Source organism: Lontra canadensis, unplaced genomic scaffold (genome assembly GCF_010015895.1).
Source record: "Lontra canadensis isolate GAN:19392208 unplaced genomic scaffold, GSC_riverotter_1.0 scaffold21, whole genome shotgun sequence".
Classification (NCBI taxonomy): domain Eukaryota; kingdom Metazoa; phylum Chordata; class Mammalia; order Carnivora; family Mustelidae; genus Lontra; species Lontra canadensis.
Genome location: NW_022631015.1, coordinates 10,783,004 through 10,805,686, shown reverse-complemented (window position 1 = coordinate 10,805,686; position 22,683 = coordinate 10,783,004). Strand labels below are relative to the sequence as shown.

At 45.6% G+C, this 22,683-nt stretch overlaps 1 protein-coding gene across 3 annotated transcripts in view; it reads left to right on the top strand.

The window, feature by feature from the left end:
- NEDD9 (neural precursor cell expressed, developmentally down-regulated 9) overlaps positions 1-22,683 on the top strand; it is a 115,219-nt gene that overhangs the window by 55,950 nt on the left and 36,586 nt on the right. The window contains exon 1 of one of the 3 annotated variants that reach the window (XM_032861565.1): positions 12,085-12,213. The exons of the other annotated variants lie outside the window; for them this stretch is intronic. Coding sequence (XP_032717456.1) covers positions 12,202-12,213 — 12 coding nt within the window. The 5' untranslated portion in view covers positions 12,085-12,201. Of the gene's footprint in view, positions 1-12,084; positions 12,214-22,683 lie in introns of those variants that run through there. 3 annotated transcript variants of the gene reach the window in all.

Here is a 22,683-nt window from a genome sequence, read left to right as displayed (position 1 = left end):
ATATACATATACATATACATATACATATACATATACATATACATATACAAAAAAAAAAAAAAAGGCTAAACCATGTGGAATGCTCCTAAGTGAGTATTAGTGTTTACTGGACTTCTTATTCCATCTTATGGCATTTTATAATAAAATATCACCAAGCTCATAAAGAGGCTTTTTTTTTTAAGCTCCATAATCTTTCTAACCATAACAAAAGGGCGGTAAGTACATTGTACAAGAGCGCGATGGAAAAATGTGCTAAAGTATTTCCATAAATCAAATGTAGTACTTTGGCATTGACTCTAAAGCATTAAATTTAGTAAATTAGAACCAGATGATTTTAAAATAGAAACTTACATAACTTTACGGTGTGATTTTTTTTTTTTTTCTACACGAGTTTATCTTCATGAAGTCCCCTTGGCTGCTACCGTAATAGGTATTTAAGAAGGAAGAGCAGCATCTGGGTACAGTGATCTTTGTAATTCCCAGGGTGCCTAACATTCTGCTGGACAATTAGTAAGCATCAGTGGACGGATGAGTGAAATCTCGGCAGTGATTAACAAGTACAAGTTAATTGGAAAGGCGATATAATATAAATATTTATACGGATCTATAGGTAGACGAAACACTGCTACCTCACACTTCATAGTAAAAATATGTCTGGCTTTTCCTTTCCTTGTGAAATCTGTGTCTCTCAGTCAATGAATTTGCAATGAAAGGGTGGATCTGCTTCTCATTTGGGCCACCACGACCCCAACTGCCATCACGCTGGGACGTCCCCATATTTAAGTCTCTATTCTATTTTTGCCATCATAGAAGCTGCAGAAAATGTTCCTTTCTGTCATTTCTCCCTCTCCTCTCACACACAATTTCATAATGTCGCTGATATCTTAAGGACAAGCTAGGAATTCGGTGCAACACATAGACGGAGAAAATCCTAAGTGTGGTATCACATTTAGGAGATACATATGAATAAGGTACAGTCTTTGCCCTTTAGAAGAATACTTTCTGGCAGAGGGTTAGTCAGGACACCATAGCTGCAAATGAAAGAAGCTCAACTCTAAATAGATTAGGCAGAAAAGTGTGTTCATTGCCTTATGAATTGAGTTGTCTAAAAATGAACGTCAGGTAAGGCTTGATCAGGAGGCACAGACAACAGCATCAGTTTTCTCTCCATTCCTCCACTCCAAATATCTTTTGTTCATTTTTGCATGTGGACGCACTCTCTCTTGCTATAGACACTCTGTACAATGAGGAAAAGATATTCACTACCAAATGTACATTTACACATTATGATCCAAAGAAAGAGAGGTCCTCTCTCTCCAAGCTTCATTTACAAAATCTCAAAGAAGATCTCAGGTTGGCTCTGTGAGTCACATGCCAATTTCTTGGGCCTATCTGCGTGGACAGGGGGATACCTTTTATGGATAGATCAGGCATGAGCGGTGGTTGGGGATCTTCATTAGCAGATGAATGGAAAGAAAGGTATTTATGCCATAAATATTGAGGATGTGGGATGGACATGGCTGATGGATGTGGGAAGAAGGAAGAGGAAAAAAAAACAACGAAGATCAGTCTGAACTTTTGATTCAAGCACCTGAGACACAAGCAGCATCATAAATAGAACTAGAATAGTTAGAAATGGACACTGTTTTGGTGGGAAGTTCATATGCATGTTAACCAGAGTTCTCCAGAGAAATAGAACCAAGAGGCGTGAGTGTGTGCATGCATCTGTGTGGAGAGAGATTTTAGAGAACTGGCACATGATTGTGGAGGCTGACAAGCCCAAAATCTGCAAGGCAGGTTGAGAAGCTATAGATCCAGTTAAGAGTTGAAGAGTTGATGCTGCAGCTCAGGTTCAAGGCAGCCTAGAGCAGAATTCCCTTCTCCCAGGGGGACTTTTGTCTCTTGGGACTTTCAACCGATTAGATGAGGCCCACCCATGTGATGGCGGATAACCCGCTTTACTCAAAGTCTACTGATTTACATGTTCTCATCAACAACATAGCTTCAAACAATGTCTACACTCATATTTGACCAAATATCTCGGCACTGTGGCCTATCTCAGTTGACATATAAAATTAACTGTCACAATATGTGAATAGGGAGGTACTTCTGGACTATTTGGGTGTGGTAGGAAGTGAGTTTGGGACTCAGAAGACAGGTCAGGAGATCTGATTGTCATCTACCCAAGAATGAGAGTGGAAGTCGCTACAGAGGATTGATACATAATGGGACAGCACAGAAGGAAACAGGCTAAGGGCAGAACCTGGCGTAAGTCCTGCCTGGAAAGGAGACTGAAGTCTTGGCGAGGGCCATGGAACAGCAAGAAGAGCCTGTGGCCATGGAGGTGGTGATGGAGACATTGGAAGCCAGGGAAGTCAAAGGGTCCAGGAGAGCCCCCAGCGTGGGCAGAAGAAGGCTCCTCCAAAGGTGACCAGCAGAGCCCCACCCACCAGGCCACACACCGCCCCGCCCCAGGTCCACCGCAAGAGTGAGGTAGAGAGCAAGCCCTTCACAGCCCAGTGGCAATTAGAGGGGGGCCGTTTTATATCCCTGGATTCTATAATAAAGACAAGAGACAAGGCTTGTATTTCAGACGTGTTTTTTACTCCATTTCTCTAGTAATGTATTGCTAAGTACCTTACACCACAACGGACTGGTGTGTTGTAAATGATTTGGGAATGGAAAGTCCCAGTACGTCCCCACTGAAAGCCTGAGAGACACTGGCCTGAATGTTGGTCCACGGAGTGGACGGCAGAAGCAGAGGAGACGAGGCCCGCATGGGAGGTCAGGCTCCAGACTGCTCACTCTGACCCTCTGGCCATGGCGAGCAGAAGAAAGAGAGTGCTTGGCCTGATGCTAGGGGAAGAAGTGGTGCCCAAGGGAAGGCCCAGAGGAACTAGGGGGTATAGTGGTCCCTCTTCGCTCATCCACAGTTATGAAGGATGAAAGTCTAGAGTTCTTTCACAACTCATTTAGCAGCAAACCCTGACCGGGCTTGGCCCACGGTAATGCATATTCTTCTTTTACCCAACTTGGCGTGAGTCTTTATACATCTTCCTGCTGAAATATGAATGAGTTTGCCTACAGGAGGCTGGCCCCGGGCCCACTGGGAACTGTGTAGTCTAGGGAATAGGTCAGTCTGTTTTTTAAAATCTGAAATATTTGGAATCCCATAACACGTCTGGCCTCTGGGTTTTTGAACAAGGAACTGTGGCTCTCTATTTAGGATAAGGAAGTCCTGAATGTACCCGGAGAGAGCAGGATATGAGAGATTAGGGTTAAAATGAGAGAAGGGGGAGTGGGAAGCTGAGTCCCAGGGTGGGCTTAGGGGAGAAGCAGAAGCACAGCCCTGACGGGGCAAGGAGGAAAGAGATTTGTTTTCCCGGTGACCAGAATGTCACGGGAGATGGCTTTTGAAGATGTAAGAGTGATTTCGAGGTGACGATATCTGGATCAGGGGAACACGTGGCCCCAATCTTCTAGGGGCAGAATGAGCAGAAGCCTTGCTTCTTCCTCCAGCTCTCTAGCCACTCTGAAGACCAGAAGCTCCCAAGGCCGGCCAGAGCATGAATCACGAGAACCACAGGCACCAAAGTTCTAGAAACCCTTCACAACACCCCCTCTTCTCCACCCCCTCGTTTCAAGTCTCAGGGTGCCAGGACATAAGCGAATGATGGAAATTTACACTCAACCTCCGTAAGCCCCTGTGGTGTGAGTGAGGGAGCCTCAAGGTCTCGGGCAGCCTCATGAATTAGCAGGGCTCCCCCTCGGCTCTTCCTCGAGGAAGAAAGCTGCTCTGCATTTCTCAGCTTCAGTGGGCGGAAAGGAACGCGCCGTCCACACTCCACATGGCAAGTCAAGGGTGGACGCCCGTGTCTCCACCGCCGCCCCGTGCCCAGCCCACGCTGGAGAGGCATTCCTCTTGCAGACAAAATAAAAGATTGCTGATAGCTGGAGCAGTTTGTTTGCTTTCTAAAATGAATCAAAGTCTTCAAAAGCTTGGCTTGAACAGTGCCGGCTGAGCTGTGTCCCCACACCACATTCCTCCAGTCCTGTCGTCCCCCCTCCAACACCCCCCAAGGCCGCCGCATTACTCAGATTCCTTCCCCTCTCTCATCAGCGCCAGCTGGCGGCCACTGGGGCTGGCTAGACAGACCCGATGCCCTGGGACAGGGCCTGTTGGATGCTCAGTGGCCCCAGCTGGTGAGGGCAGCAAGGGACAGGAGGCCACCTTCCTTGGAGGACTGGGTTAGCTGACCCCTTTCAGGGCCAGTGGGGGCTGGGGAGGAATGCATCCCCAACCCCTGAAGAAATGCTTTATCCTGTACCTTCCAGAAAAGTGGTCATCCGGTGTTTAAAACCCCCACCCAGCCCTGCTCCCTGATTCTTGCCCACCCCACCTCCGCTTCCATCTCCCTCCTGCCCACCCTCACCTGGAGCTAGGCTGGAGGCTGGATGCGGAAGGTGAATTTTAGTGGTCAGTGTGTCTAGAGAAATAGACTGGAAATAGAACTCCCGGCCCCATCTAGGCATGTTGGGCTCACAGTCCCTAAGCGTCTCTGTTTACTACGCCTGGACAGGAGCACAAAGCAGAGAGGCAACAGCGTATCATGTCACGTTATCACGTCACGTCGTAGATACAGATGCAAGGAGAGAATAGGAAGACTTCAGACTTGAGAATGTATAAAGGAAGAACAAAAGGGAGCAGGAAGGAAGCTTGGTGCGTTTGTCCTCTCTTACAGGATACGTATCACATAGCAATGTCCTTGTGGCGGGTACATCTACCCATCCACCTTCTGCCCAGGCATGGGATTTCTGTCTACATGTTTGTGGCAGATCACCTTGACCTTTGTAAAGATCCGTGGTCTGCCATTTCTAGCAGCAGAACAGACTTCAGTTTCACATAATGAATAGTTTACTTGGACAACCGGAAGCGTGAAATAACAGGATACCTTACAGCAAGAGAAAACAGGAACGAGCCTTGCCCGCAGCCTGCACAATTTTACCAGTAAAGCCCTTTTGTTCCACCGAACGTCATCCGTTTGCCCAACTGGAAACATCGAAAGAGCGGAAATGTAAACCTTCGCACATTCATCTTTCTCATCATTTCAGCCCTAAATTAACTCCCCAAATCCTTCATGTGGAGAAAATCCTAAATGCTAGAATGGAGCCTCATCCTTGCCTATCATATTTTACTAGACTTGAGCAAGGTTGCTTGACATATAATTTAATCTGTTTTGTTTTTTATTCTTTGTGGGGGGAAAGGTAGTAATTAAGGATTCCAAAGTTATAATAACACTATTACGGATGTATATATAAAACATCAAAAACTTCACAATTACAGTTTTTCCAAAATCACGTCCAGGTATCACTCATAATCACCAGGGGCGATTTACAAGGGGTCTACGTAGGTTTTTAGTAGCGTGTTGATGATGCAGGATTTCACGTGTTCTTTCATAGGTTTATCGAGGACTGATGGGGTCTAAGACATGCCATTTTAGCGCTTCCCCCACAGGAAAATTAAAAGCCACCTCGAAGAATCTGTGACAGATGGCAGAAGGCAGTGGGAAATGGGGTAGGGGGAAAAGGAAGGTCACAATGACACACTGTTAAACTTGGCTCAGTAAAACAGGGCGGTGAGATCTTGTAAAGTCATCACAGTGTGGGAATCCATCACGTCGCGTTCTAAAGAGATCTCTAGAGGAATCATTTCTATTCTCTGCTGTTTAGAGTCCTACCCCTCCCCAGTGGCTCATCACTGAGTGAGAGTAAGAAGTCAGAGGGCACCAAATCAGAAGTAATTTGGGGATCATGAGTCAACAAGCCTTTTTAACAAATAGCATCCTCCATCTGCAGAAACAAATATTGTAAGACGATATTTTGAACAACTCTTTCAGAAAACAGAGTTTATCCTTCAGACACTATTGTTAAAAGGGAGGAGGTAGGAAGAAAAACTTAAAAAATAATAATAATAAAATCATTGTTAAGGGAGGGGATGGGTGGAAAGGGTTAGGATTGGGTGGCCTTCCTGGGTCTCTCTTATCAAAATATTAGAGGCGAGAAAGTGAATGAACACTCCATTTCCCGGCACACGAAGAAACAAGTGTTCGAGACTATATCTGGAGCATCTCTTTAATAATAGACTTTCATTCATTCCAAGAACATGACCAGCTCAACAGATTAAAAAAAAAAAAAAAAAGCTATTGCCTAGGGCGAGAGATGTCCTTTCCCCTGCTGGTTGAAAAGTGACTTATTTTTTCCATGTTGGTATCAGTGAAGGCTGGGAGCATGGACAAGGCACAGGGCTCTGGGAAGATGTACCACAAGACTCAGTTGCCTCCATAAATCTTTCCCCAAGTTGCTTGAAATCTCATCGCAGAAAAGCAGCTCTTCCTCCCAGGAGAAACAGTAAGGGCAACACCTAAGCACTAAATGACAAGCCATACATGGCACACTGTGTACACAATCATCTGGGAGATCTTTTTAAAAATGTACAAATGCCAGGTTCCCACCCCAGGCCCGCAGAGCATTCATAATTGCTTTGAAGAGGGTCAGCTTTGGAAAGCACCAATGCAGGGCAGAGGTAGGGAGAGACACAATGGCTGGGGAAGAGATCAGCAATGGAAAGGAAAGGTCTCATGAAGGAGACAGGGTGCAAGCAGGGGAAAGATGGGATCTAGAGAAGCACGATGATTAAGGGAGATGGTCTAGACAAGCAAGGCTCGATAAGGTGTGTCACAACTCGACAGCTTGCTCTTTAGTTGGGTTTAGTCCCACTCCGAAGGACAAGCTACCTTATCGAACTGACTGACAAGTAGGGGCTCAGATAATGAAGACTCCAAGGGGATATTGGGGGCCAGTAGGCGTAATGGCAAGGACCCACAGACTCAGGAGCCCGAGAGCCTGCCTTCCCACACCACACCCCCACCCTTCCCCCTGGAACCTGTGCAAGGTATGTGACCTCTCTGGTCTCCAATTTTGTTACCTGTAAAATTAGGGTTGTCATACTAGAGAAATACTCAATGAAATCATGTTTGTGATATGTAGCACTGTGGCCTGGCAGCTGGGAGGGTTTCCATCAAGGCTGAGTACGACAGGGGTTGGTGGCTTGTCCTTGTTTAGGGACGTTTCAGGAGATTTGCAGAATGGAAAACTTGCTGTGTTGGATTATTTTTTGCAATAATTTTGGTTTTTGTAGATTGTTTTCAAACTAGAAATGGTAACACATGGCCCTAGAAGGGGTATTTCTAGATCGCTTCTCTGTCGATGTGGAAGGATCTATACTTGAGTCTGAACTCAGGGATAGATATATTTTGCAATATTCTAGACTATGGGTTGACAAATATTTCCTGGGGAGGGCCAAACAATACACTGGGGGGGTGGGCAATTTACAACCACCCAAGCCTGCCATTATAGCTCAGAAGACACCCTATAAAGGAAGGGATGCCTGTATTCCAATAAAACTTTTTTTATAGACACTGAAATGTGAATTTCACATAATTTTCACAATTCCCAAAATATTATTCTTTTTATTTTTTTCCAACCATTTAAAATGTAAAAGCTATTCTTAGCTCATCGGTCATACAAAAACAGGAGGCCCACAACCTATAGTTTTCAGACCAAACCATGTCCAAGAGCCAGAACCAGAAACAGGCCTTGAGTTGGTTCTGAAAATTTGCATCTTATCTCCATTTCTTATCCATATAAGCCACACTACTGCCTTCAAACTCAAGTTTTCTCCATTCCCTTCCTGAGTATCACACAGAACTTCCAGACAGTAGACATTCTTTGAAGTTACTTCTGTCCTCTTCTTCGTCCATTCATGCAGCAAACACATGAGTCCCTGTGAGGCATGAGCCTGCCGGGGACACAGAGATGAACGAGATACCACTCTGTCCCTCTGAAGCGCACCTTGAAGCTGGGGCCACAGAGTTCAACCAATATTATGGTACAATGTGGAAAAGCCTTATAAGAGGGCCGTGTTCCAAGAACAATGGGGACATAGTGAACGGAGGGAGGAATTAGTTCTGAAAGGAGGAGGTGGGCAGAGTGGGGGTTGTTGACGAGGAAGCACAAAAGGGGTAGTGTTGGGGCTCGGCTTGATAGCAGACGTGTGAAGGGAGGACGCGCTAGGCAGAGGGACCCATCTGTGCGAAATCAGGACAGTACAAGGGTGTCTTGGAATTGGTGAGTCCCCCCAGTCTGGCTGGAGGGTGGGATGGGGGTTGGGGGGATGGGAGGGGATGAGGCCAGAAAGGAAGGGGGGGTCAAATTATAGTCTATGCCAAAGTTGGCAGATTTTTCTTTTAAAGGCATTGAAGGATCCCTAGAGATTTTTAATCCCAGTAGTCATGTGAGGCGCTCTGAACTCTAGAAATTAAACAGGTAGCGATGTGGAAGATAGATTCCAACAGGGAGAGAAAGCAGGCCGGGAAATGACAAAGGAAGGACTGGAAAAGATCAGATGAGAGAGACAGAGAATGGGCCTGAAGTAGAGATTGCTGTTATGAGCCAACATCGCGGCACCCTGTGCAAGGCACCCAGCTTCGGGGTAGCTGCGTCCCCTTCCGAGGGACTGCTCTAGATTCCTGAGCTCACTGCCTGACCTCCCACATTCTGACCTTGCCCTTCACTCTTAGAGAGCAGCCACATGGGTTCCTCCCAGGTCGTGCATAGGAGAATCTCTTCCCTCCGGCATCCTCTTGATTTCTTGCCATATCCACACCCGGGTCCAGAGGCAGCTGGAAAATCATCTGGACGGTGCCTGGTGCCATGTCCTTTGCTCCTGCCTGTATCAGCGTCTGGGGAAATAGAGCCCTTGGCCGACCAGCAGGCAAGTGGCAGGGCTGAGGGCTGCCAGGGTGTTGGTGAGCACAGGGTAGCTGTTCAACTAACAGCTATCTGCATTATGTAAGCTGCATTAAGACCACAGCTCAATATTTTAACCAACAGCCTGCTGCCCTTGAGTGTTTACACAAAGGGTAAAAACACTGAGAAATAGATCACATGATTCTCTGCTCAGATCAGGTCGATGATTTCCTCTGGCGCTGAGGAGAGAGTCCGGCTGCCACCACCCACCTGTCTGGGTCTCCTCCACCCGAAGCCCAGGTCCCCGACTCTAGGTATACTGGCTTGGATGCTGGTCTTAAACATACCGAGCTCACGCCCTTTCCTCTGTCTGGAATGTTCTTTCCCCAGATCTTTGAGTGGATTCCTCATGCCATTCAGATTTCTGCTTCGATATTACCTCTCTAGAGGAGCTTCCCTGACCACTCTCTAAAAGAAGACGCCTCCCCACCCAACCCTCATCTGTTTTCCTTTAGCAATTTACCCCGCTTACTTTTTCTTCATGGCACTTATTACTCCAAAACTGTATTACATCTTCATTGACTTCTTGTCCTCCTCTCCCAGTAGACTGTAAGCTCCAAGAGGGAAGTGACTTTGTGTGTCTGGGCTGCTGCTATCACTTCCCCACCTGAAACAGTAGCTGGGAGGTGCTCAGTCGAGCTATGCTAAGTTAGAAAGCCATTCTCTACCTTTTACTGAATGCTTATCATACTTAAAATATTGACAGCAGTCTAACATTCATAACAGTGGTAATTAATATAATTAAATAAATTTTGATATATTTATATAGCATAATAATGTTCTACAATATAGCAATAAAATAATATGTGATGAGTTTAAGATGAAATAATAACAAAATATTAATAAGCAAACATTAATTAAGATCTTACTATGTACTGGGTACTATTAACTTCTAGGCACATGATCTCATTTTTTTCTTAATATTTTGTTTATTTGTCAGAGAGACAGAGAGAGAGCGCAAGTAGGGGCAGAGGGAGAAGCAGACTCCCGCTGAGCAAGGAGCCTGATGTAGGCCTTGATCCACCGACCTTGGGATCATGACCTGAACCGAAGGCAGATGTTTAACCCACTAAGCCACCCAAGTGCCCCCATGCATATTATCTAATTCATACTCATAATTCCAGAAAGTAGATAGTATTATTTTCTCTAATTTATTTTCAGGGCACCGAAATCAAGACATTAAGAAAATTTGTTGAGATTCTAACACAGTTTACCCGACTCCAAGATAACTAACGCCAACCCATACTGTCCTAAAATGAACTTCATATAGATTTAAGGTGTCTTACCCAACAGGAGAGAAACAGGAAAGCAAGAGGGCCACTTAGCAGGAATTAAACTTTCTAGCGAGAGAACAAAATGACAAAAAGCCCCAGCAAATGCTTTGGGGAACCATTCGAAAGCCCTGAAAAGGAGTGAGATAGTGTTCACCTACTCAATGGTACTCATCAAACGAAAAGATTCAGCTTTACCGCTTAGGAAGGCAAAGGAATGTTATCTCGATCTTCTGGAGGCCACAAGACTCATCTTACAGATGAGAAGGACTTTGACTGATCCAGGCAGACACCAGAAACAATTTCCTGCACACTAATGACTCGCCCAGAAGACTGTAGGACTGTCAGGAAGATCCTTCGCAGTGTAGTATGCCACAGGCTTGATTTGTGTTCAGAAAGACCTTGCAAAATCACTCAGGCTCATTTTCACTCCAAGGCTAAATGAGGAAAAGCGAAGTCCAAGCTGAGGCCCGAACGGGTGTGTCAACCTCATTAAGACCGCTGGGGTGGGGGGGGGGGGGGGGGCTTCTGCTCACATCCAGGGAATCGGTGCCATATTAAACTGATCTAAAACTATGAGCCCTGTATCTGGAAACCACTTTTGCAGGACAGCTGCTCTCCTGTTCTTTTTTGTTTGGATCATAAAAGTAAAATTTTAATCCACTGGGAATTTGTGGGGGAGGGGAATCAAAGTGATTCTGATCCAACTAGGTCAGGAAAAAAATACGAGCCGATTTTTCCATCCCAGTCGTGTAGTCTGGTTGGAGTCCATCCCACTCAGGGACAGCTATTGTCTGCAATCACCGAGTCTCAATCCTGAGACCCAGTGAAAAGGAATTTTCCCCTCTATCAGCTCTATCCTGCTGCAGAGTCGCTAAAGGTGACTTGTTTTCTGTCTTCTCCTGGGTGATCTCTTTCTCTATAGAAATCATGAGGCTGAGCCAAAGGTTCTGTGCTTCACTGGACAGACTGGTCTTTCTTAACCAGGCTCATCAAACAGTGGGCATTTTTTGTTCCCCCGATAATAAGTGTTGGTGGGTTAATGGGTCATCTTCAGGAGAGAGGTCAGAAGGAAAACACTGCAGTGTTCAAAGCTGGGGCTAGAAATGCCAGCCATCAAAGGACACAGTGCTCAGTGGACAGCGATGATGTATAGGGCGTGCACTGGCCAGCCTCTTCGGGATAGGTCACATCTAACCTTTATCCTCCACAAAGCCAGAGGAGATCGCTGAATGCGCTTGACACTCAGCCCTCTGAGGCCCCGGTGAGAAGCTGGCCACGGAAGCCCGAGTGCCTGTGCTAGGGGAGCTCCTTTTCACTGAGGGAGAATTGTATTCTGGTTCCTCTGCAGACTGAGGTCGCAAGGACTTTGAACATTGAAAAGAACAAAAAAAGCAAACAGCCACAAAAAAGGGGAGGGGGGGAGAAAGAAAGAGAGAGCGATATCAGCAGGGGTAGTTAGTAAAAAGGGACCCGGAGACAGAAAACCTTTTGTTCCCCGAATTCGTTTCATGTAGAGATTGGGAGGTGAATGGCTTTGAGATGAAATGGGTTTATGAAGGAGTTGCTAGGTCACAGGAAGCACGACTGTCAGACTGCTCTGTGAATTCGATTTCTTTCAAAGTTAGGTTAATCTGAAAAAGAATCTCCTTTTCCCGTGTTTTTTTTTTTTTTCTTGGAGGGGGAGAATGGGGTGTAAAGCTCGAGAGGGTTCCCCACTTTGTTTCATTTTCCACCCTTTCTGCTAGTGTAAAAAGAAATAACCACAGGACAAGCTGCTTTGTGGGTTTTCCGAAGTTAAGAGGTGGGCGGAGCCCCGCGCTACCTTGGCCCGCCAGCCAATGGCGAGCGGTATGCAAATGCTGTCTGCGCTCGGCCGGTCTCAATCAAAACAGTGAGCTCAGAGGCTGCTCGGGAGCTCGGCGCGCTGCAACTAGTGGAGCCGCACGGCCCGGGCCATTCTCACTTTCATTTAGCAGTGCACTCCATGGAGGGCCGCACTCTCCAGGGCTTCATGCCGTCTCACTAGTGTAGGAAACCGGCTCAACTCTCCGCCGCCGAGATGAAGTATAAGGTAAGCGGGCGCCTCTTCCGTAAGGTTTCCGCGTGCGCGTGCGTGTGTTGCCCACTGTGACAACGCCTGTGCAGGGACCACCACCGCCACCACCACTTCTGTGCCCCGGAGAGATGGGTCTCCGTCACCGAGGCTAGCATGCAAGCAGGCAAGCAGACACCCAGTCTCTGAGCCCCACTCCGGGAGTTCACGGCGGACCCGGGTCCATCTCCCCTGAAAGTTTTGGGAATTCGTCTTAAAGGAGCCGCGGGAGCCACTGGAATTCGGAGGGTGTCTAGCTTGAAGGGGAGTTCAAGTCTCCGGGGCTCCCCCAGGCCTGGCCTCCGCTGTCCCGGAGCCTTAATGAGGGAGGAATCAGAACTGCTGAGTGTCTCGGACTGGCTCTTAACAGCAGTTTTCAGCCTTTGCCTTAAGCATTTGGTATGAGAAGCAGTTTGCCTTCCAGATTTCTGGTGGGAGAAATTAAAAGCCGCAAGTGCTGTTACACAGCCGATGGTGGAGACTTCTGACATCCTTAAATGATACTGGATAATAAGAACAAATAAGTATCTGCCATTTCTTGAAAATACTTTCATTTGTGTTTGAATGGGCTGAGGGTCTGAAGTGTCCAGCCAGCTTATTGTCCCCGTAGTTTACAGAACGTCATGCTACCTTATTCTCCCGTGCATTTGGCTCCCTTGTTGTGTATTCTTGGCAAAAGGATTATAACTTGCTCGGAATATCCTTATTTTGTTAAGGCTCCCTCATCTGACCAGGCAAGCAGCTTCCAGACATGCTGTACTTAGAAGCACATTGTAGTGCACTGGGTGTGACTTCTAGAATAGACATGATACCTAATGCTTTTAAACAAACATGCTGTTATTAAAATGACGGTTGGCAAGGTGGCTATGCTTTCCGACTGACAATTTGTGTTACCTGTCTAACCTGCAGGTTTGTGCTAGCTGCGAGCCTCTTTGCTTCCTTTCTGAATTATGTAGCTTCTGGCCCATCCTTTTTTAATGTGAGGTTGTAAATACTCAGTTCTGGCTAATAGCCACTGGCTAACCTCGGTGATAAATCTTCTCTTTAAAAGCTATAAATTGCGTTGAAAAGCTCTAAATCAAGATGTCGAAAGTCTTTATTATAATGCATGAGTTATGGTTCCCCATGAAAAGGTTACAACTATGTGAAGACACAGGTATCAGTTATCTCTGTACTGTTAGCTTTCCATTATTATTATTATTATTATTCCATGATTTCTCCATAGGAAAGAGCAGAGGAATGAATAATCCTGAAGATTCTTAATACTTTTGACTTTAGGATGGAACCAGCAACAAATCCTTCTACCTGGCAGGAAAGTTCCCCTTCTTGAAGTGGTTCACCCCATATTTCCACAGTCCCTTATTTAGAACACTGATTGGCCTAGAGAGTCTTGAGCCTACAATGATTCTTTCCCCCGCCTATCCCTATTGCTGAATTTTTAGTCTCATAATAACCACCTTGCAGGGAGAAAACAAAGAGAAAATATGTTCATATGTTTATGATTGGAAAGCATAAATGGTGGAAATCAACACTGAGTACCTTGATCTAGAAAGTGACAGAAGGGACGAAGTCTAGGATCACTTTTATTCAGTGATGTCATCGTGTTTCATTTTACTCTTATGGAGAGAAAAAGTCATGGCAACTGATGAAATAAATTGGGATTGGCATTCATGGGGGAAAAAACCCTTCTCTTTGCGAGCTCTTACCAGTGTTGATCATCCTGCCAGGTGGTGTAAATATATGGTTGTGATTGGTGTATGTTATTAGCTTTTTGTCACCAGAAAAAAACACTGATTTCTCCGATGGGCCAAATGCCAAATTGACACCTTGGGGTGACTGTAAAATAAACCAGTGGCTGAAGAAATCTACAGTCCTTGACTTACAAAGCCTGTCCTCTCTCTAATAACAGAGTTATTATTATCTCTATTTCAGGAGAAGATTTTGTCATTTTAAGTAGAGGACATGATGCAGAGGTAAAGGGATAAGAAATAATATTAAGAGTTACCGTGATAATACAGGATTATCATATTTAACTCTTCCAAAAACTCTATGAGGTGGGTGTTACTATGTACTCATTTTCACATGTGGAAATTGTGGCACAGAGAGGCTAAGTGGTTCGTCGAAAGCCACACAGCTAAAAAGTGGGGGAGCTATTAATTGAACCAAAGCAATCTGGCTCCAGGACTTGTGACTTTAAACCACTATTAAAAGAAAGAAAGAATCAGCCATCACCTCCCTGAACTGTCCTGTGTGACTGCTCTTTTTGTCCCCTGGGAGTTTAAAACGATTTCATCTCCAGGATTCCTGCAAGATAGATTCTCTCTCTCTCTCTTTTTTTTTTCCCAGCTATAACTCGGCAAAATAAAGTGTATAGCACGTTTGACAGTTATTTGTTTAATTGGAGCCACTCCGGTAGTAAAACCAGATAATTATTCGATTGTAAAAATCCTGGAGTCAGGAATTATCTTTGAAAACTTGTGTCACTCTGCCCACTATAAATGTAGCACAGTCAGACTTCTGTTCACCCAAGAGATTTATAATTCAGCCACTATAAGATTTTTTTTTTTAAACCAGATTATCTGGTTTGTCTGCTTCAGGAGACATAACCAGAGGGCAACCAAACCCCCAGTCATTCTGCACTTCTCCGCAGCTCTGTATTCAGAATAATCTTGAGAAGTGTGGAATGTAAGCTCTTACTGATGAACACAGCAGTTCTGGTGAGCACACATCTAGCCTAGCCTGATTTCATTTCATGGTTTGGTGGTGGTGGTGTTCCGGGGAGGCTGCCGCTTCCTATGGACTTTCTGTTCCGTTTGTCTTAAGAGGCTTCAGTCCCGGGTTCTGTGATGGGAAACAGTAAATTGGGCCACCTGCATTCATGAAGAACCGTCCACAAGCCCTTCCCCATAGCAAAGTAGGTCCTGCAATGGGGGTAGGGCTTCCGCCTCAGTGGCGGTGGCTTGCCCAGGGAAGGCTCCCCCCGCCCCACTTTTTTTTAAGATTTTATTTATTTGACACAGAGAGACACAATGAGAGAGGGAACACAAGCAAGGGGAGTGCGAGAGGGAGAAGCAGGCTTCCCGCTGAGCGGGGATCCCAGCATCCTGGGATCAGGACCTGAGCTAAAGGCAGCTGCTTAACCGACTGAGCCACCCAGGCTGAAGCCTCCCCTTCTAAGATCTCCACCGCCACCTTCTGCCAGGAGAGGGACTGCAGCCTGCAGGCCCAGCTGTGTTTGATGAGAGGCCCCGAGACCCCGCCTATTTTGTGCAGGCCCAGGCCTGGCCAGAGCTCAGCCAGCCTTGCATCTCTGATTTCTAATACCTGAGCAGCTTCTGTGGCTTTGCCCTATTAAGAACCCTGGGTTCCTACCCTAAAACTCTAAATTATGTATCGAGGCTACCATTCCACAAATTCATTTTTTTTTTTTTTTTCACTGAAGTATGGTTGACAACAAATGCACTGTTAAACGTTTTGAGGTGGGGGCGGGGAATACAGGCGGAGCTTATACTACAGATAAGAAAACTGGATTCGGGAACGCAGCTCCCTGTGTTCTGGTCGGTTGTGGGCAAACAACGTGTGTGCCATGAAATGCTTTTGAGGGGGACTTTGAAAATCCTCTTACTCTCTTGAGCTACGTGGAGGGAAAAATGATTGGGGGTCTTGAGGCCAGTGGACACTGTCATGTATGACTTCAGGAATCCCCCCTTCTTCGCCGTGACATGTCGGCTTTGAATTATGTCTTCTCTTGGAAGTGATTTGTTGCCTTCCATCTCCAGTCCCTCACGCTCCTTTTTAAATCTTAGGTGAGAGGGGCACCTGGGTGACTCAGTGGGTTAAGCCTCTGCCTTAGGCTCAGGTCATGATCTCAGGGTCCTGGGATCGAGTCCCGAATCCGGCTCTCTGCTCGTGGAGGAGGCTACTTCCCCCTCTCTCTGCCTGCCTCTCTGCCTGCTTGTGATCTCTCTCTCTCTGTTAAATAAATAGTCTTTTTTTTTTTTAAAGATTTTTTATTTATTCATTTGACACAGAGATCACAAGGAGGCAGAGAGGCAGGCAGAGAGAGAGGGAGGAAGCAGGCTCCCTGACAGCAGAGAGCCCGATGTAGGGCTCGATCCCAGGACCCTGAGACCATGACCTGAGCCAAAGGCAGAGGCTTTAACCCACTGAGCCACCCAGGAGCCCCAAAAGTCTTTAAATCTTACGTGAGATCTAGGAATTTTAAAAGCACCAAAAGATGTTTTAATAGTAACTGAATTGTTGATGGATGGATGTATTTATTGAGCAAACCCATTGTGAGAGCTACAGGACTTGCCCACGTAGAGATGAAAGTCTTTGGAGAACTAGAGGTGCTCGGCCCATACCAAATTTAGCAAGTTGCACACTGCGGGACATACCAAGGATTCCTTTAGCATCCTTTCCTTACTATAATATACATCAGTCCTCTTCTCAGAATTCATCAGTGGCTTCCTGTCTGCTGCTCCTCCCACCGTGCACCAACCCCCACCCCCCAGACTTCTAAAAAAACATCCTGTCAACTTTTTCCCCTTTGCAAATTCCCTCCCCACCGTGTGCCCCTATGACCTCATCATCTCTTTTCATTCACGCAGTCTGTATGTGACTCTAATACCAGACTTGCGTACAGCCCACTTCCCTGACCCATGTAGACATGGCACCCTTTTTTTTTTTTAAAGATTTTATTTATTTATTTGACAGAGATCACAAGTAGGCAGAGAGGCAGGCAGAGAGAGAGGGGAAAGCAGGCTCCCCGCTGAGCAGAGAGCCCGATGCGGGGCTCGATCCCAGGACCCTGAGATCAGAGGCAGAGGCTTAACCCACTGAGCCACCCAGGCACCCCGACATGGCACCCTTAAACCCCACTCTCTGACCCCCTACCTCTCACCTCTCTTTTGACTCTGCTGTGGGAAAGCTTGGTCTCTGGCTGCTCCCATTCACTAGCCCCGTCTCTCTCTGGGTCTACCTTACTGGGTTACCCTGTCACCTCCCAAAGGCCTACACCTTTGTCTCCTCAGCTGACAGTAATCCCTACAACAGGCTTTCTGTTTTCCACCTCTGCCCTGCTCTGTTAGCGCTCCCCTACTTATTAACCCCTTCCAGTCGAGTCACTATGAAAAGAAAACCTGTAACTCCCTCTGGGTGCCCTCTCCCTGCTCCCAGAGGCATCCCATTTGAAGGAAGCCCTACTGAAAATTTGGAGGTAGAGGCAGACTGTTAGGCAAGTGCTCGAATAAAAAGTGTGGCCTGGGGGGGGGCACTGGGTGGTTCAGTGGGTTAAAGCCTCTGCCTTTGGCTCAGGTTATGATCCCAGAGTCCTGGGATCGAGTCCCACATCGGGCTCTCTGCTCAGCAGGGAGCCTGCTTCCTCCTCTCTCTCTGCCTGCCTCTCTGCCTACTTGCGATCTCTGTCAAATAAATAAATAAAATCTTTAAAAAAAAAAAAAAAGTGTGACCTGGGATCTGTTACAGCCTGGAGGGGCATGGCCTTGACCTTATATGTACTTGTGGATAGAGTGGGACTTTGGAGAAAGGCATTTCTGTTCCTTATGACTTCCTTGAGGCTTCATAGCCTCAGGCAAGGCAAGCTCTCTGAGCCTCAGTTTTCTTATCTGTAAAACAGGCATAATAACTGTGTCCAACTATTGTTCTAAGGGCCAAACCAGATAATACGTGGATGTAAAGTACTTACCATGCTCCTGGCATACAGTAAAGGAGACCATGCTAGTCAGCCTCCGCTCTCTTTGCATTGTCAGGTGTGGAAAGGGTAGTGTGGACTCAAGACTTGGTGATTGGATTATGTCGAAATCCCAGTGACCAGGTAAAGGTGGTTGAGTATTGTCTAATGTTCCATGGGCCTGGTTGTGCAGTGTGGAAATGCAGATGCCAGACAACGGGGGTTGACCAGGACACTGATGGGCCTCCTTGCTAACAATTTATGAGTGACAGGACCTCCATTGTTAATAAGATTTGATATACCTGAAACTACAGGACCTTGCTCATAGTCAGCACTCAACAGATACTGAATTCAGTGTTGAAGGACATAAAATATTTGCACAAATAGCTATTAAAAAGAGGTGGGTGTTGTGTTTGTTTTTGGTTTTTTTTTTTGGCTTTGTTTTGTTTCGGGTTTTTTTTTTTTTGCCACTAAAAAGAGTCAATACTGTATGGCATAGTGGAAAGGACCTGGGTTTGGTGCAAATTCCACTTTTGCTACCAGGCCTCTGTTTCCTCATTTATAAAATGGGAGCAATAATACCTATCTTATCAGATAATGGTAAGGATATGGAAATCATACATTTTTGGCAATAGGCATGTGAAAATGGCAATTATTATCGGATGCATTATAAGACATATATAGATATAGAAGCATTATAGAGATAAAAATTTAAGAGGAAGCATTTGCTAGAATCACTTATCCATAACAAAAATATTAGTGAGGACGAGAGAAAGTCACCAGTGTACAAAATCAAAGGTAAAACACGAAGGAGGTGATGTGGGGGGTTATGGAAGCTCGGGGGAAACTCTATCCCTTATCCTACTGCGGGGGATGTAAAGTAAGAGGTCTTGGTGATCTATCTTTAGATCGTTTTAGGGTTAGAAAGAAACCTAAACAAATTGGTTTGAGATGCCAGCCACTGGGCCTATGGCATTATTCGGCAGTAACATACAGATTGAATTACCAAGCCTCGTTGCCAAGATAAACAAAAAGGGCCACTGGGAAGAAATGCTGTATTTCCAACTTAAAGTGCAGAGGATAGCTGCTGGTTTCCTAGGTGATGGATGATTGCAAAGAATATGGGCATGGAAGGGGACCTCCCCTCCCCTCCCCCCAAAAAACCCTGTTCATACTCCATCAACGGCACCCCCCTCCATCCTATTTACTTAGAACATTCCAGTCATCTCCCTGCAGTCATTTGTACTGGTTAATGAGGGCGATGCAAGCCTAGGGAACATTACAGCTTGGCTACAAAAGTCTGTCTTCCTGAAGAATGGTCATTTTAAGAAAAATGGCCTTGATGGTGACCGCTGCCACCATCCACTGGAAAGAGTGATTCTTTTAGAAGGTAGCTTTTAGTTGACAGTGAGATCCAGGGGAACTGAGGCATATACTTTGCAGAAAATGGAACAGGCGCTCCAGAAAATATGCATGCGTTGTGACAGTGTGTGACAGTGATGTTTTCATGCCTGCAGTGGGGCTGGGCAGCTGATCATGGAGATGTGAAACTTGCCAGTCAAGTGCTCTCGAGTACATTTGTCTGCCTGGGCCCCATTACGGACTGCTAAATACCAGTTTATTCTTTAAAAAAAGCTGGTCTCTTCCCTTCTCCTCCCCGTCCATTCTTGATACTGAAGTATGTTTAAGTAGGCAATTCGGAATCTTTCCTCCAAGGCCGGGTCCACCGCTTCGGAGGTGTCTTCTCTCTTTGTAAATCATGGTGTATATGTCGCAAATGAGACCTCCTCCTGGTATTTCTAATATGGCAAGGTACTAGTTACATTTCAGCAAATGTTTCTTAATGGAATTTGATACTTTGGACAGAAATAAAGACTGAGCAACCATGAGTATGCAAAGGTACAAGCATTGCACAAAGCTGTTTGATAGGATCTGTGGGGTTGAAGTTTAATTCCTTTCTTTACACCTTGTGTGCATGTGTGTGCGTCAGTGTGTTTCCGGGGAGGCGGGGGATTATTCGGGAAGCTCGATAGAAAGTTGCAGCGACCAGAAAGTGTATAAGGTTCAGATTTAAGCCAGATCTTTTCCTATTTATTGAAGCAATGTGTATTTAGACAGAATGATGTGCCCTTAGTATTTTGTTTCTGATTTTTGTTTTAGTTATGTGGAAACTTTATGCTCTTGTGTGAATTAGCCTTAATCTCATTGATTTGTAGTAGTCATTTCGTTATTGTTAACTTAGCACCTCACTCCCGTGGGGAATGTGGCTAACTGGGGACTCATCCAGGCTTCTCTGTCACCCAGCCCTGCGCTCTGCTGAAAGAACAAACTAGAATTCACTCCACCCCCACGCCCAATAACCATAACAAAAAAACCAACACACGGGGAAGCTGGTAAAGTAAACTCCTAGATGCTCTAAGCCTTCTTGGTGTTCAAAGTCTTTAGTGTGTATCAGGACAGGTCCGTAATGTGTCGATGAATTTTTTGTTTGTTTGTTTCTTTTTTGGTTACCAGTGTGTGGGGTATGAGTCCAAGTTTGGCAGGAAATGGGTTAGTGGACCAGCAGTGTTGCCTTACCATCACAAGGGCAGCGGCATGAGCAAAATTTTGAAGACGTCTTTTCCTTGAATGCTCCTCTGGGATAGAACTTAATGATATTCTCTGATTCTCCAGCCTGCTACACCTGGAGCTAAGTGTGTTGAGTGGACCTTGAAATGGGGGAAGGGAAAGGACCAATTAGAATACAGTCGGCTCAACAGCGTTCTTTCTCTTAACCCCATTCGCTGGGAAGCCAAGACTTCTCCACCAATCACAGAGGCCAGACGGCCTTGAACTATTTCTCATTTCCTTATAAGGATCATCTCGTCAATTAGAGGGCATGTCCATTGACTGAATCAAAGACTCTTATCAATACCCATCTTTTTTTTCCTCCCAAATCCTAAATTCAACCAACGCAGACCCATTAGCAAGATATATACTTGCTTGCCTACCTTTTATTTTTAGTTTAAAATATATGTATAACCTCTGTGGATAGGCACCCATGTTTCAAGCCCAGCAACGGGACATATGGGAAAGCTATGCCTGACAATGGGAAAGATACTTGACACTGGGACTGTCTTGCAAAGTTCGGGAACATATGGCCACCCTAGACAGTCACATGAGCCGCTGCAAAGATTAACTGTGGAAGGTGTCGTCGCTTTTCCCTTATGTCAGCCTTTGACAGGAAATTATCTAAGAGGTGCTTTTTCTGAATTCAGGCAAATTTTTCATATAATCAGTACACTTTACTGGTAAATAATTACTTGGTTCTTTTCTTTTCCCTTGCGGAAATAGGCATCTCAAAAAATGAAAGGCATTTTTTTAAAATGCGGACTTGTGGGGCCACATGGGTGGCTCAGTCGTTAAGTGCCTTCGTTTGGCTCAGGTCATAATCCCAGGGTCCTGGGGATGGAGCCCTGCATCAAGCTCCTTGCTCATTGAGAAGCCGGCTTCTCCCTCTGCCTGCCACTCCCCCTGTGTGTGAGCTCTCTCCCAATGGCAAATAAATAAAATCTTAAAAAAGAAAAAGAAAGAAAGAAAGAAAGAAAGAAAGAAAGAAAGAAAGAAAGAAAGAAAGAAAGAAAGAAAGAAAGAAAGAAAGAAAGAAAGAAAGAAAGAAAAAGGAAAGAAAGAAAAGAAATAGGTCTTGTGCGGAGAACACCTGAGAGCGAGAAGCCGTGAGGGAGGTTCTATTTCAATTGTTCTTGCTTCCAGCCGGGCAGGGCGGCTCTGCCTCCTGGCCTGCGGCGGCATCAAGCCTCCTGCCTCCCTTATTAAGATCGTAATTACAGACGCAGCTTACTTCATTGCTGCAGGGAAAGAATTTAGTTTCTCTGAACTGTGTCTGTTTTTTGGTGTGGCAGGTGTAATCACGATGAGATCATTTCTGGTTTGTTTTCTTTTCCTGGAGGAATTTTTTTTTTTTCCCCAAGGGGGAGGAGTACAGTCTTTAACGCACAATTTCATGAGCTCATAATAGTGCAGTAATAATAACGTGCTTTGATTTTATAGCGACCCTTTCTTAAGAAATCAGAGTGTTCTGCATATATAATTTCATGACTTCTCATAATATGAGAAAGAACATGTTCACTGTCCCAATTTTGCAGGTGGGGAAACAGAGGCACAAAAGGTGTGATTTCTTGGCCACTACTCGTACAGTCTAAGGACTGAGACTATATTCTCTTAATTCAGGCCGTGTCCGTTCCTCTATGAAGGACTCTCCCGTCAGCGCTGCTAACTTTTAGAGCTCGATCATTTTTCATGGTGGGAGATTATCCCGGGCATTGCCGGATGTCTCACAGCTCCTGGGCTCTCCCCACCTGCCACCAGCAATACACACGCATGGTGACAACTAAAAAATGTCTCCCAACATTGCCAAATGCCCAAATTCCCCCTAGTTAAGAATCACTGGTCTCATCTCCCCTACTTCCTTCTGCTTAAAAAAAATTGCCTTACTGGTTCTGTATGACAGAAGCACAAAATACAAGCATAGAACCGTTCACCATAAATGTATCATGACAGACACCGAGCTTCATGTCACAGGCCTTCAGTAAAGGTGCAACTTCCTCTTACATGTGTGACCCCGGTGTGTTCAAACGAGTGCCACAAAATGCTAAGAAGCATGAGGTCTCACTCAGGCCATGTGCAAAGGCATCAGACCATCTCTAAGGCAACCTTAGTTCTCTAAAGTCTTCCTCTAGCCTGTTTGTGTATGTGTG